Below are 15,750 nucleotides of genomic sequence, written 5' to 3'. Positions count from 1 at the left end.
GTTCTGCCCTAGTTTTTCCTCATTATTCCACCATTACCCAAACCACAGCTTGGATATTTGCCACATTGGGGGGGTGATGGTGACTCCCTGCCCCCTCCAGGCAGGTGAATTTCTGGAGCAACACAGACAAGTGGGAAGAGCAAGGACTGGTGTAGAGGGAGTTATGAGAGAATTAAATATCATTAACCATATTCATTAAGCAATTTCAGGTACAAAAGGAGGCTTGAAGGCAGGTTTGCAGGCCCTTGCTTTTTAATTTCATTTCTGTTCTTTCTGCCTCCTGCCAAAGCTGTTTTCTCTCTGGCCACCTAAAGAGGCAAAGTCCCTCTTAGGGTTGCTCTGGACACCCTTGAACAGGCTCCACACAGAGTGCCACGGGCTCTTCCTGGGGATCTGTGGGGAGTCTGGGAAAGAAAAAAGGAGGATTATTTCACTTCAAGGGAAGGAAACCTTGGGCTGAAAGCTGCTGTCTGCCTCGTTGGCTTCTCAGTTCTAAACCAGCAGCCTGAGGACACACACAACAAAGTGTACACGTGTGTCCATGTGTAGCAGCACCTTCAGGAAGGTCTTGTGGTTGCTTTGGAAGTCACTTCCAACTAAAATGTCCATCTGTTCTCTTACCAGAGCCAGGCCTAGTGCTTTGGACTGTCTGTCCCACAAGTGGTTCATGGTAAGTTTGTCCTGGTCCTTTATTAGTCATTACAATAATGAGGTTGGAAGAGACCTTGGCAGGGGCAGCCCCAAAAGCTGCTGGATATTTGCTGGTTTATTTTTTTCCCATGGTCTCCTATTTTCTGTGCCACAGGAGAGCTCAGGCCTGGCTCCCCAGGAAGAGGTTTACATGCCAGGATATCTTTCCTTTCAAAGGATAAAGATTTACTACTGACGTGAGCAGATATAACATAGAATCATTTAGGTTGGAAAAGCTCTTGAAGGTCGTGGAGTCCAACCATTAACCCAGCACTGCCAAGGCCTCCACTAAACCATATCCCCAAGTGCCACATCTTTTAAATCCTTCCAGGGACGGTGATTCCACCATCCTGCCCTGGACAGACTGTTCCAATCCTTGACTACCCTTTCCAGGAAGAAATTTTCCCTAATATCCAAACTAAACCTCCCCCAGTTCAACTTCAGGCTGTTTCCTTCACACGTCAGAATAGGAAGGAACCTGTGGCTTTGCAGGGCAAAGTTATGATTTATATTCCAATGCCTTAAATCACTAAGGAGAAGAGCTAAAAATTAACAATAAAAAAAGGATTTAATGACATGTATTGAACAAGGGTTACTTTTATCACTGATTTTGTCTGGAATTTAACTATGAAGGGATTGTAGCATTTGGTCTACTGTAGCTTTCCTAAATTAAACAACTCTGGAAGGAGAGACTCCTAGAGAGTTATTAGGAAATGAAGTAATTTTTTTTTGAACCAATGATTTTCCTCTCATTCCACCTGGCAGCACAATGTCCCCCTTGAAGCAGCTCATTTCATTAATACCAAGCAGCTCAAATTCATTGTGGCTCGGAGCAAGTGGCAGGTGAGTTGCCCTTAATCTATATTTTTGTTATATAATCTATACAATAATTGATAATAATCTTTATACCATACAATAATAATATATGTTATATGTTATTTATTTTATATATTATCTAACACATAATATCTAATATATAATTATATTGTATTGCATATTATATCATTATATACCATATACTATGTATTATATATACATTAATCTAGAATGTATAATATACAATAATATATAATAATCTATATAATCTACATTTTTGTTATATATTTTTTTATTTACATTTGAATCTTTGAAAGTCTTTTGGGCTTGGACAGCAAGCTCAGCAGAGATCTCAGCTTGGCTGTGAGTGGGGAATAAGCCCAGGAGGCTGCAGTTGAGGGATGTGTCAGGGATTAATTATCTAGACTTTTACTGCCTGGGAAACACTTGGTCTCATGCAGGTGCCTGTAAGACACAAGGTTGTGTCTAAGTAAGGTAACCTCAGCTGCCTTTGCTGAATTATAGACAGGTCTCCAAAAATACCTCTTTTCCTGAGGTTCTCTAAAATGATGGGATTGATTGCCTTCTGAAAATGCCAGTTTCTCCCTGCTGGTAGGAAGGGGAGGGCAGCTGCCCAATTTCAACTGAGATGTTTCACATGGCAGAATTTAGAGCAGAGGAATCCCACCTCCTGCACTGAGGTAGGTCTTCTGTTGACCTAAGTCACTGTAGGTTGAACTGCAATCAATGGATTTAAGGCCATTGATTCCAGTAAGTCTTTCTTGTGATGTTTTCCATTAAAAACTTCTTTCCATCTGCTTTGAGTGGCCAGATTGACTTTGGAAATCTCAAGCAGGGTCCTGCTTCCCTGTTCACAACAGCAAGTATGTCCCCTGAAGTCAATTTAGTTTCACATCTGTCAATGAGGGAAGAGGAAGATTTGGAGAGCAAATGAGGCCCGGATTGGTGACGTGTATAAAGGGTTGGTAGTGTGTAATTAAACTTGTGGGTAATTAGGAGTTCAGGAGTTCATTTGGGTATGTTTGCTTTGCCATCCTCCCACCATGTCTCCATCTCACTGTGCTGTATTTTGTTTGGCTCCCCAGCGGTCTCTGATGTGCTACAAATCCATCCTGGTAATGAGGTCTATCCCAGAAATCCTGGAAAGGACCCACGACAACACCTCCCTGGCCATCTCTCGACACCTCATCGAGGAAAGCACTTCATCCAGTACCAGTGGCTCCTCTTCAGACAACGAGAACTCGAATTTCCCCAAGAAGAGGCACTTTGGTTCCACCCCCGAGCTGCACTTGCCCGTGTTTGAAGCACCAAGTTATCAGGAGCCTCCAAAACGTTCAAGTGAGCAGAAGCACTCCAAGACACCAGTCCCTCCAGTAAAACCCATGAGGAGGAAATATGCTTCCATGAAAGCTGAGATGGGGGACAAATCACCCACAGAAAGCAAAGAGTTCATGGCAAGTGTCTTCCAGGAGAAGGAGGAAGGGCTCCATCCCAGTGTTCGAGATGAAAGAGCAGAGCCATCCCAAAGGAGCAGTGCTGCTGAGCCTTCATCCGTGAGGGCTTCCACAGAAAGCACATCACATCCAGGTCAGAAAGGAAAACCAGGCATGTCTTTAGCTGATAAGGAGAGAATTGAAAAGGCTGGGGATGGCACAGAAATGCCATCTGCCTTTGTGCCCAGGCAGAGCGTCATCAAAAGCACTTTCTACAGCCAAGCAACAGAGCTCCCTGCAAGGCCGCCTTCCTCACCAGGCAGGGAGTTCAGGAGGCACCTGGACAGAGCCAGGAGGACTTTCCGGAAAGGTGGATATTCGAAGGTGCCCCTCAGTGGTCTCCGTGAGCCCCTCCTGGAGCAGTTTGAGCTGGAAGAGGAAGAGGAAGGAGACGATCGCAGGGAAAGCCTGCTGGGATCCTTGACCAAATCAGCGTCGTTTGACACTGCCAGGAAACCACCACATCCTGCCATTGCTGGTGCCAGCAGGAGCCGTTCCCTGGATGACTACAGGCTGAGAGCCTCGAGGTCACTGAGGGAACAAGATATTTTGGAAGAAGACTGTGATGTCTTGTCCCAGGAGAGCTGCCCTGAAGGCAGTGACCACTGTGACATTTCTGCAGGGCCTGGCAAGGGATGTTCTGTAGACACATCAAAGCAGGAGGAAGTCAGGAGAGCCAGCAAGGATTGTTCAGGAGAGAAGCCCTCTCCTTCCACACATTGTGAGGGTAATGAGTGCCCAGCTGCTTTTATGCAACAGGCTGAGGGACTTCCAGTGTCACCTCACAGGAGTGAAAATAGGAAACCTTTACTGAAGAAGTCAAAAGCTACTGAGATTGAGGAGGATGTCGAAGATTTGGAAGGCAAAAGCCCCATTCTGACTGCCCAGTGCTCAGACATAACTGCATCAGCAGCCCAAAAACATGAGAGCCTGGAAGGTAAATCTGCTTTTCAGGAGGGCAAAGAGTCCATTCCAACCCTGTCACAGTCAGAGGCCACCTCTGAGTCATCTCCCACGAGTAAAGGAGGTGTGTGTCTGCCCCAGCAGTCAGCTCACAGCACTGACATCCACCCGGATCAAAAAGGTGGAACGTTGCTGATCAAAAGGACGGCCCCAGTTCCACCTTGGAAGGACAAAAGGCAGAAACATTCAGGTGAAAAGACCTCTGCTCACGGTGTTGCTGAGTCTGAACTCATGGAGCATGAAAGCTCTGCTGTTCCAGCAGAACAGACAGAGACCGATTCATTTCCAGTACGTAAAGACAAAAGTCGGGAACTTCCCGGGGAAAGTGTTCCAGCAGCTCCTGTCTCTCTGGGCAAGCAGCCAGGTGCCCTCACAGCTGGTGAAGGGGCTCCTCAGAAGGTGAAGACCCGCAAAGAGGTGAGATCTGCTGTCCTGGAGGAGGAAGGGCTGGGTGTGACAGGAGTCACTCCACCATCAGCCCATGCTGGTGAAAGCCAAGCTCACAGAAAGGCTCCTGCTCATGGATTCACAGCATCAGCCAGCCTGAAAGGAGAGCACCTTGCTGTTCCCAAAGTCGCATCACCACAGCCAGTGCCGACTGCGGTCTCTGGTGGAGCACAGGCTGAAAGGGAAGGGCCAGCTTACAGCAAGGAGAGGTTTACTGCCCTGAGGAGCGAAAGCTCTGCGGTCACAGAGGTTGTTCCCAGCTTGACCCATGAAGGAGCCAAACCCCAGAAGGTTCCTGAAGGCCATGGTGTTCCAGAGAGCAGACACACAGCGGGAACGGTGTCCTCCCAAAGCACTGCTCTCCCTTCGGTCTGCCAGAGGGAAAAACAGGAACATCCAGCCCTTCACAGCGAGGTGACATCTGCTGTGACACCAAGTGGAAGCTCAGCAACTGTGCAGACCACAGCTGCTCCTTTCCCCAAGGCTGGACATCGGGTGCTGGAGCAGCACAGGGCTGCCGGTCCCAGTGCTGGGATTTCTGATGATCTGGGGGGTGCCTTAACTGCTGCACAACCAGAAGGTGCTCCAGCTTCAGCCTATGAAGTAGAATATGAGGAACATCCAAAGGTCCATGGTGAGGGTGGAGGCGTTGCCTTAGAAAGTGGAAGATCTGATGGTGGGAAAGCTGTCCCAGCGTCGCTCCGCAGGGATCGCCGTCAGGAGCAATCACATCACAGGTCTTCCTTCTACAGTGATGAGGAGTCTGCTGTGCTGGAGGGCTTAGTGGACGAGATGGTTTCCCTCTCTGAAGAGATGAATGTTTGGGCAGAGTCAGTTTCTGGAGAGAAGGAGAGCAGAAAGCACATCTCTCCTCCCACACAGGTGTTCTACAAAGGCCCAGGTAGCCAAGCACCCAGGGACACCTCCTCCCCTTCTGTAAAACAGGGTGAAAGAGGGGAAGCCTCTGAACAGGATGACCTTGAAGAACCCTACCTTGCTGTGAGTGAGGAGTCAGAGGCACTGGAAGGGCAGGGAGCACAGACAGTTCCTCGTGAATGTGAACACCTGGAGGACGTGGCGTTTGAGAGCCCAACTTCCAGCCGAGCCAGCGTTTCCTCAACAGAGAGCTTGGACACCGGGAAAAGACCCAGCTGGGTGTCAGTGATAAAGGACACCGGGAAACACCCAGAAGTGTCTTTGGTGAAAATCAAAGACCTGTCAGATGAAACCCCCAGTACTGGCAGCGGCCCTCAAAAATTTGACATCTCAGAGGTGGAACCTGCCTACTTGAACTTCTCTGACTTGTATGACATCGTCTATTTTCCGTTTGAATTTCTGAGCTACAAGAAGCCTTCGCCCAAGCCAGTTCGTAGACGGTTTATTCCTCTCGGTGAAAGGGCAAGGTCCCCTCCTGCAGGGCATCTGCATAAGGAGAAGAGGCTGTGCATCAGGGAGCAGGCAGAGGACAAGAACAGGAAGAACCATTTGGAAATATCTGAGGATTCAAAGGCAACTCACTTAGTGGCCATGGGGAAAGGGCCAGAGAGCCATAAAGAAATGTACGGCTCCCAAAAGGACTCCAGTGGGAAGCAGAAAAGCTCCTTCCACACCAAGCCAGGACTCTTTAAGCCATATGCAAGGTCTCATTCAGTGGAGCTGTCAGTGGAGCAGAGTCTGAAGAAGAAAGTAAAAGCTTCTGTTGCCCATATTTCAAGAATCCTAAAAGGAAAGACATCTCCCGAGCCAGAGGCAGAGGAAGGTAAGTATTTCACTCTGCTCCTTTATAGATTTTCTGCTATAACTGGGCTCTGATAAAGCTGCCTTTTCCTTTTATCTGAGGCTGTGGTTAGACTGGGATTGTAAAACTGGCCATGGCAGGTTATGAAATCAGCAGTTTCCAGCTCCAGCAGTACCCCTCTGTTACCCCAGTGCAGAGGCAGATGGGTTAATCCACTGATGGAAGGGGCTCAAATTCCCCTGTCTGAGGTTGCACAAAAGCAGACCAGGGCTGGGTGATGTTTTCCTTGCTGCAGTTATCATCTGACCATGGTAAATCTCAAAAAAATAAAGTGACTGGGAGAAGCTGGTGAAGTCACCCTGGCTATTGGACATCAGGATCTGTCCTTTCTTCTCTACCATCCCTAGATATTCCCTGTTCTTTCAGGACACTGTTGTGTTTGTCACAGCTGTCACAGCCTTCCCTGCTGACTGAAGGCTGGTTAATAAGGGAACCTGTGAGTGATGAGCTGTTTATGTGTGAATGGAGGAGCTGTCACTGTAAATTGATGCCACGGGGAGAAGGATGGCCTTGAGTGACTTCTCATCCTTTCTCAAAACAGAGTTTGGTGAGCTGGGAAGTGAGGCAACAGAAAAAGAGCTGTTAACAGGGGCTGAAGGATCTCTGAAGAGGAAATCAGCACTCTCCTCATTCAAGTTGCCAAGCCTCATGCCAAAGGAGAAAGGTATTGCTGTGACACAAGCCAGTGGTTTGTTTTAGCATGAAGTATCAGTAATGAAAATCCCAGTGCTGTGTGAGGCCAGTTTCTAAGGATGGATCTGCAGTGATTGTCTGGAGATGACCTGGACCAACTCATGTAACATGGGCCAGTCTCCTCTGTTTACATCATAACTAGGACCTTGATAAAACCTGTCATGGTGTTGTTTGCAAATTGGAGCCTCTCCAGGAAGCCACTACAAAGGAATAAAATCCAGGTGTAAAGTAGAAAAAGAATAAAAGGAGTATCCACAGGTGGGAAGGCAGAGGCAGGGAACTATGAATTCCTATGCTCCAGTCCTGAATGGATGTGTTAAGTCCACACATGCTGCTACAGAGCTATGGAATGAAAAATAACAGGGCAGCCCCACATGGTGCATCAGCAAAGCTGAACTTGCTTTTTCCCAGACAAGTTTCCCCTTGACTCTGTCAGGAGCATTTCCCAAGGTCAGACTAATGTTCCACTACTCAGCAGAGCCCAGGGAAACACTGGGAAGGGCAGGTGTGGGAGGCTGGCAGCTCCTGGAAAGTGGGGAGAAAAAAACCCTGGAGAAGCACAGAAGAAAACCCGAGCTCCCCCTTTGCCATGGAGGCAGGAGCAGATTTGATGTTCTATGGGGTTTTTCCTCCTTTCATATCCATCTTTCATCTCTGCTTCTCTCTTCTTACGTTGTCTTGATCATGGAATCATTTAGGTTGGCCAAGACCTCTAAGATCATTGAGTCCAACTGTTCCCCAGCACTGCCAAGGCCACCAGTAAACCCTGTCCCCAGGTGCCACAGACACATGTCTTTTAAATCCCTCCAGGGGTGGTGACTCCACCACTGCCCTGGGCAGCCTGTTCCAATCCATGATGACCCTTTCCATGAAGATAGTTTCCCTAATAACCAATCTAACTCTCCCCTGCTGCAACTGGAGGCCATTTCCTCTTGTCTTATTTGATCCCTTCATCCTCAAAATACCATCATTTAGTTTTGCCCCCACAATTTGGCTCGGCCAGGGGAAAACTCTTGTTGTGACATGATCTCTCTCTGCTCTGAGCTGTTCTGCTGCCTCAGCTGTACCAGCAGGGCTGGGCAATGCAGGTATTCCCTATGGACTTCCCAAAATCCATCTGGGTGATCATGTATGAACAGTCACACTGTGTCCCTGGGGCTCCTGCACCTGTGCTCAATGCCCAAGGGGTTCTCCAGCGGGCGGTCAAAAGGCTGACAGAGTGAGAATCAGAAATGTTCTTGAACAATTAGAAAGGTTTTCTGATGTCCTGCATGCATTTGTTTTCCACATAACTCTCCTGGCTATTCTGAATTGATGTTTTTTTCCTCTTCCCTGCAGCCCCATCCTTCACTGAGGAGCTCATGGACCAGGCTGCTGCCGTGGGACAGTGCGTGACGCTGTCGTGCCGGACGGCAGCTCACTCCTCCCTGCACATCAACTGGTTCAGAGGTGACACTGGCATCCCTCCAGGGAGTCCCTGACCTCTGGGAGAAGGGTGCAGGGAGGGGTTTAGACACCTTGGTATCAACTTTCAGGGTGCTTATCTCTCCTACCTTCTGTTTTTCAGACGGGATCCCTGTCCAGAGCAGCAGCCGGATCCTCATCTCATCCACCCTCAAACACTTCCAGCTCCTAACTATTCTCTCTGTTAATCCTGAGGATTTTGGTATTTACACCTGTGTGGCCACAAACTCCCTGGGCTCAGCATCCACCTCTTGTGTCATAAGAAAAGCAGGTAAGAGGAGAAGCAGCTACAGAAACAGGTGTTATAAATAATTCCGCCCCAAAATGTGACCTGTAAATACCTTTGAGGTGAGATTTCTGCAGAGAGGTGCAGAGGACAATCTCTCCCTTGCTGTAGTCCACAGCCTTTGCTGTCTGGTAGTGTGGCACATATTGCAGGGTTCATTCCCTCTTCTTCACTCTTCTGGATTCAGAGCCCTCCAAGACAAAACTTTAATACTGAGTTTAAATTAAGGTTGGGTTAAATTGCTGTTTCTCTAGGTGTGTGCCTATATGTACATATAAAACACACACACATATATATATAAATAATATCTGTAACCGAGACATGCTGGGTGTAGGGTTTTGATTCACAGCAGTGCTGCTCTTAACAGTCCCTGGGTTTTGTGCCTCCTCTCAACAGAGGTTCCTCCCAGCCCTCCACCCCCTGACATGGTGGAAGTCTACAAGGATGGAGTGCAGGTGGTCTGGAAACCTGTGGAGACCAACACCCCTGTCCATTACACCATCCAGTGCAAGAGTGAAGGTAAAGTGCTGTCCTTACACCTCACAGGGAACATCTTGGTTCGTGTGATCCCTTCTCCAGCTGGATATTTTACTTTTATTCAGAAACAGCCTGATTAACTCCCTAGTTTTGAGTTAGGAATGAAATCCATACAGCCATCATTCAGCCATCTGAAAGTTAAGTGTTGTGCTAAATAAATCAGCCTGGAAAATATGCATCTTCATACCAGTAAAAAACATCATCCTACATCCAGGCTTTCTGGGCAGTCTGTTGTGGAGGAAGGTGATCTGTCGAAAAGGGAGTTCATCCTCTGCTAAACAGCCATGCTTTCTTTTCCCATTGATTGTGGAGGAAGCTCAGGACAAACAGCCAGAATAAATACCCACATTTTGGCAATACTACACCACCCCTTTGATGTTCTCTTGCAAGGGTTGGTCCAGAGCTTAAGGAAGTCAGTGAATCATAAAATCATGGAATTATAAAAAGGTTTGGGTTGGAAAGGACCTTAAAGACCATCCAGTCCCACGCCCTGCCATGGGCAGGGACACCTCCCACTAGCCCAGGTTGCTCCAACCTGGCCTTGGACACTTCCAGGGATCCAGGAGCAGCTACAGCTTCTGTGAGCAATCTGTGCCAGGGCCTCCCCACCCTCACAGGGAAGAATTTCTTCCTGACATCTAATCTAAATCTTTCCTCTTGCAGTTTAAAGTCATTCTCCCTTGTCCTGTCACTACATGCCCTTGTCAAAAGTGGATGTTTTCCTGTTCAGTTACAAAAGCTCTGAACCAAATCCCCAAGCCTGTTCCATCTCTCCTGGGACTGCTTTGCTGTTGTCACTACGAATGTGATGTCTGACAGCAATGCCTTCTGCAGTCACACAAACACAGCCCTTTGGATTCAGCTGCTCCATGTTCCCTCATCTAATTCCCCAAATATACAAACACTCCCTTCTGGATTAGCACAGGCATAGGCAGTTTTCAGCCTTTTCCCTCTGGAGCTGGTGTGAGTCACTTTTTCTCCAACGCCACTTTTTGTTATTCCTTTTTGACACAACAATAGGACACACTCTGTGGAGGATAGAAACACAAGTTGTTCCAATTAGGAAGAAAACCAGCAAGGTTTGAGGCCTCCAGAAGTGTTTAAGGATGGGTTTAATCTCAGGCAGTAGAAAGGAGTTGAGTTCAGCCTTGAGCACAGCAGCAAAACATGAGACACAGCAACATGTGAAATGAAAGGTCATTAAATGTTTGCTGGTGATTTTCTCCTTCCTACCTTAGTCCCATAAATTATGAGTCCAGAATACATCTGCAATTTCAGTTCCCTGAGAAATCACCTGTGTCTCATAAAAGCTGAGTAAAACTGCCTAAATTTCAAACACTGGTTTTGCTTGGAGAGTGTTAGTGGATAGTTCTCTCCAGGAATCCTCATGGTCTCAACTGGATTCAGGACAGGGCTAAAAGGAAAAACAAATCAGTGATTTAGCTGGGGGTCCTGTTTGGAGTTCTTGGTGGATATTTGCGTTAGAGATTGGTGCAGGAATTAGATAAACAGAAAAAAACACAGGAAAGTTTCCCCATTACCCTCTGCCAGAATATTGGCACAACTTGGACTTTCAGATATAAACCAGCTGATTTCAGAAGAGTAACACAGGGACAGTGAGTGTCACCACGCACAAAAGTTGGCCATAGCAAGTTGGTTTTTCTTTCTTTCTACAAGACTCAGAGAATCACAGAAAGTTAAGGGATTGGACTGGGTCTTTTTTCTTCATATTCCCAGCACATAAGTAAAGCTGGTGGAAAAAAAACCAAAACAATAAACCCCAAAACCTCAAAAAAGCCACAACCCAGTGAGATCATCATAATTGAGTCCCGGTGTCTTCTCTCTCTTTCCTTGGTTAAGATGGGGAGTGGACAACTCTGGCTTCTGACCTCGCCGACTGCTGCTACTATGCCAAAAATCTGCCCAAGGGGTTTATCTACCACTTCAGGATTGCCTGCACCAGCAAAGCAGGAATGGGCCCCTACAGCGACCCTTCTGCCAGTGTGAAAATCACCGGGGAGGATCCAATGGGTAAGATCAAATCCCGAGAAACCATCGGGATCTTCCTGCGTCAAAACCACTGCACCCTTTTAGATGTGGGCCCAGAAGTCAAGAGCAAGTGAACCAAGGCCACTTCCACTTGGCTCAGGGTGGTTTAGGGTTTTTCTATCTAAAATTACATTATTTTCTAATTCTGGACACGGGGGAATATGTATAAATACATCAGAAAACTCAATAAGAGAATAACATTGTGTAAATAGAAACAATATGTAAATATATATAAAATTTAATAATAAAATAGAAACTTGGGAACTGAAGATTACCTCTTGAAGAAGCACTCAGGCTTGATTAGAGATGATGAAGAAATGGGTCTTGGACCATAAATTTGTGACTGGAGGCATTTATCTCTTGATATAGATCTGCCACTGGTGAAAGCCCTGGACCTGCTCTGTATTATGGACTAAATCCTAAATTCAGTAGTTAACGTCTCTATTCTGGTGTTTTCCTTTGGGAATTATTTTCCTTCTGTGATGAATTTTCCAGCTGTATTTTGTCTCTGAAGTAAAGAAAGCCCGATTTACTATTTTTTTTTCACTTGTTTGACTGCATTGTACAACTCACATGTTTTTAAAATTAAGAAATCCGTAACCCCACAGCAAACATATCCTTGTAGCAAAGCATCCTTTCTGCCAAGAAATAGAAGGATGGTCTAACTGGAATTTCCTCCCAGTGGAGAGGATTGCTCTGTAAAAATCAGTTCACAGAGATATTTTTAACTCACCTTAAATCCTCTGCTCTCCCTTGGTCCAGGATCCATCAATGTATCTCAATGTGTCCAGCATTTCCAAGCAGACGCTTTAAAGAGATGATTTAGTGTTTCAGGGAGCAGTTGGACACAACCACACACCAGAACCAGAGCAAAAAGTTTCAGCTGCTGCCCTGAAATATCCACCCAAAAGAAGTTTCTAGTTCTCTGTCAGTGCCTTGCTGGGACCTGGTGACTCGTTATGTGAGGAGATGTGAACCAGTGGCTCAGATGTTTGATATATCGTAGCACACAATATACAGTCCATCTCATACTGCCTGAAGTGGCCACATCAGGGAATTTTTGGGTGGAAAGAGCAGGATCTGTTGCATTCCAACAGCACTGGGTGCCACAGCTGGGATTCAGGCTGCAGAGTCACTTGGAGAAATCTCTGCTGTCGCCTTTGCTGTTGTTCATAGATAGTGGAGCTTCAGAAAGGCCCCATTGTCCACACAGAGCTGTTTTCCCATGTAATCCCTGTCCCTTTTTCTCTCCAGAGCTTCGTGCTGCAACACAGGACATCCCAGCACCTGCTGCTGAGGAAGAGAGTGAAATAATCACACCATCCGAGCCCTTCCCAACCTATCAGACCTACGCCTTCCAAACAGAAATCAAAAGGTAGAAAATCCAGCTGAGTTCTCTGTGGTCCAGAGGGAAATCCTATGTGTGATGGAGCACCTCTCCTATGAGGAAAGGCTGAGAAAATTGGGATTGTTCAGCCTGGAAAAGAGGAAGCTATTTGTGGCCTTCCAGGACCTAAAGGGAGCTACAAGAAAGAGGGAGGGGGACTATTTACAAGAGCGTGGAGTGATAGGACAACAGGGAATGGCTTCAGACTGAGAGAGAGCAGGGTTAGATCAGATATTAGGAATAAATTCTTTACTGTGAGGATAATGAGGCCCTGGCACAGGTTGCCCAGAGAAGCTGTGGCTGCCCCTGGATCCCTGGAAGTGTCCATGGCCGGGTTGGATGGGGCTTGGAGCAACCTGGGCTAGTGGGAGGTGTCCCTGCCCATGGCAGGGGGTGGAACTAGATGATCTTTAAGGTCCCTTCCAACCCAAACCATGCTAGGATTCTGTATTTCTATGATTTTATGATTCTATGTGGCTGGACTTTGGAAAAGTCACATTTATAAATGTGCTGCTCAGCAAGTGTCACAGTGGGTTGCTGAAAACCCCTCCACAGTGATACACACAAACTGTTGGCTGAGTGTTCTTCACCTTGGTTTGGTAGGATTTAGTTGCGGATTTTTTGGGAGAGCAAAAGGGTCGTAGAATCATAGAATGGTCTGGGTTGGAAGGGACCTTTGAAGGTCATCTAGTCCAACCCCCTTGCAACGAGCAGGGACATTTTCAACCAGGTCAACTTGCTCAGAGCCCCATCCAATGTGACCTTGAATGTTTCCAGGGATGAGGCATCTGGTACCTTTCTGGGCAACCAGTGCCAATGTTTTATACCCTCACTGTATAAAAATTCATCCTTATATCCTGTCTAAATCAGCTCTCTTTGTTTAAAACCATCACCCCTTGTCCTATCACAACTGGGCAGCAGGGCAGTCACTTGATATCTCGAGAAGTGAGCCCAGGGCTAACAGAGTTTCCTGTCCTTGCTGCATCGGCTTTTGGAGGTACCAGTTTCAGTCAGGGGGCTGGGATGCAACTTGCTCTACCTAGAGGAGAGGCACTGGCTTCTGTTGCCAACAAGGAGAAGTTCTCTTGCTCTCTCCTTCTCTCTCTCCAAAGGAGTTAAGCTCTCACTCCTGTAATTTAAAATGACTGTACAGTTTAGAGACACAAGAGGATGTGCAAACTGTGAGAATGGATTCAATAACTCCCTATCGGGTGTGGACGAAAAACACAGCATGGGATTCTGGTGCTTTTAAAGAACATAAGTTCCTGGCTCTTCCAGGAGCAGCAGAGAAGTTTAGTGTCCCTTTGTGTTCCTTTGTACCAGGGGGCGATTCAGCATCGTCCGACAGTGCAGGGAGAAAGTGAGTGGCAAGACCTTGGCTGCAAAAATCATCCCTTACTGGCAAGAGGACAAGCAGACTGTGCTCCTGGAGTACCAGGTCCTGAGGAAGCTCCACCACACAAACATAGCCCAGCTGAAGGGAGCCTATGTCAGCCCACGGCACTTGGTGTTGATCCAGGAGGTGTGTGTGGGACCAGAGCTGCTCCACTCCTTGGCACTACGGTAAGAACATGGAAAGGTTTTCCACTCAGGGCTGGAAAACACCTATTGCTTTCTCCTGACAAGCTGGATCATCGCTCTCCATCAATTCCAGTGTGCTGTCATTGCACATGGGATTTGTTCTGCAGCCTCTTGAGAGATTCAGGAATTACTTTAGTTCCCTATAAGGTTGGGACAATTCAGGGCTGCCCAGTTGAGACACTGAAAGCAGTTTACAGTAGTTGATATGAAATTCCATCTCCCACAACATCAAGGTTACTCAGAAAATCTCAGTAGTTGATATGAGATCCCATGTAAATAAACCCTTGTAGGTATTTTCCCCTTCCCCTAATGCTGAGTAGTTGTGTTTTGTCTGAAAACCCTCTCACACTGGGGCAAATTGTGGGAGGGGGACTTGAACTTAGAAATTGGATTTCTGAGAGTCTTAAACCACCACACTCCCACAACATGGAGGTTACTCAGAAAATCTCGTTTCTCCTCCACATTGTTTCTCAGAATGTCAGAAAATGGATCTGATGAAAGCCTGTGGTTAAAAGAGAGGCACTGGTGAGCATCAAATCTGCATTTTGATTTCTGTCCAACCCACTGCTTTCTCTGACACACAGCTCTACAACCTGCTGAGTTTCTTGCATCTGTAAATTTGACTCACAGGATAGGTTGGCCTCCCCATACACAACAGATTTGCTAAATGAAGAGTTGTTTCCTCTTGACTCTCAAGGGCCTGATGGGATTAAACATCCAGGGGTGTAGAAAAGCATTCTTGGGCATGGAGATAGGGAATAGAAAACAGCTGTCCTTTCTCCCACCAGGACATCGTACTCGGAAGTGGAGGTCCGGGACTACCTGTGGCAGATCCTCAGTGCCACCGAGTACCTCCATGCCCACAACATCCTGCACTTGGATCTCAGGTCTGAGAACATGATCATCACCGAGCCCAACCTGCTGAAACTCCTGGATTTTGGGAACGCACAGTTCTACGCACAAGACAAAGTCATTACCATGGACAAGTGCATGGACTATGTCGAAACCATGGGTGAGTACAGAGTTCAGTCACACCGCTCCAGTGGGCATCCAGGGGTCCAGAGGTCAGGGATCAAGCACTGCTACCACCCGGCCTGAGGTCCTCAAGGTTTCACTGCAATCAGCATCTGCAAAGGTGTCTTACCTCAGCCAGCTCCCTGTCCCAGGAGCTGCTTCTTCTTCACTCTTGGGAAGGCAGCAAAAGTACCCACTGCCTTTGTGCTGCTCTCAGTGCGTTGGAGCAGAGCTGGGCTCACACCAGTTTGCTTTTCCAGCTCCAGAACTGCTGACAGAGCAAGGAGCCCTCCCACAGACTGATATTTGGTCCATCGGAATCACAGCCTTCATCATGTAAGTCAGTCTGTCCTTCCCTGCCCTGTAAACAGCCTTAAAACCACAATTTCAGAGTCACCAGTCAGGGAAGATGCATTGACTCAGAGAATTGACATCAGTTGTGCCAACTCTCCTTGGCAATGCCAAGGAAGGCTGTGGGATGGAGGGGATGGAGCTGGGTGTGGGATGGAAG

At 47.2% G+C, this 15,750-nt stretch overlaps 1 protein-coding gene across 1 annotated transcript in view; it reads left to right on the top strand.

Moving 5' to 3' along the window:
- OBSCN (obscurin, cytoskeletal calmodulin and titin-interacting RhoGEF) overlaps positions 1-15,750 on the top strand; it is a 183,390-nt gene that overhangs the window by 165,536 nt on the left and 2,104 nt on the right. The window contains exons 104-115 of the mRNA XM_027660600.1: positions 625-670; positions 1,456-1,533; positions 2,613-6,189; positions 6,770-6,892; positions 8,260-8,370; positions 8,489-8,656; positions 9,068-9,190; positions 11,069-11,239; positions 12,512-12,632; positions 13,968-14,207; positions 15,014-15,237; positions 15,500-15,575. Of these exons, the coding sequence (XP_027516401.1) occupies positions 625-670; positions 1,456-1,533; positions 2,613-6,189; positions 6,770-6,892; positions 8,260-8,370; positions 8,489-8,656; positions 9,068-9,190; positions 11,069-11,239; positions 12,512-12,632; positions 13,968-14,207; positions 15,014-15,237; positions 15,500-15,575 (5,058 nt within the window). The remainder of the gene's footprint in view (positions 1-624; positions 671-1,455; positions 1,534-2,612; positions 6,190-6,769; positions 6,893-8,259; positions 8,371-8,488; positions 8,657-9,067; positions 9,191-11,068; positions 11,240-12,511; positions 12,633-13,967; positions 14,208-15,013; positions 15,238-15,499; positions 15,576-15,750) is intronic.

This window comes from Corapipo altera, unplaced genomic scaffold (genome assembly GCF_003945725.1).
Source record: "Corapipo altera isolate COAL_440 unplaced genomic scaffold, ASM394572v1 126, whole genome shotgun sequence".
Classification (NCBI taxonomy): Eukaryota; Metazoa; Chordata; class Aves; order Passeriformes; family Pipridae; genus Corapipo; species Corapipo altera.
Note: the sequence above shows the minus strand (reverse complement) of the source record. Positions and strands in the feature narration are given on the sequence as shown.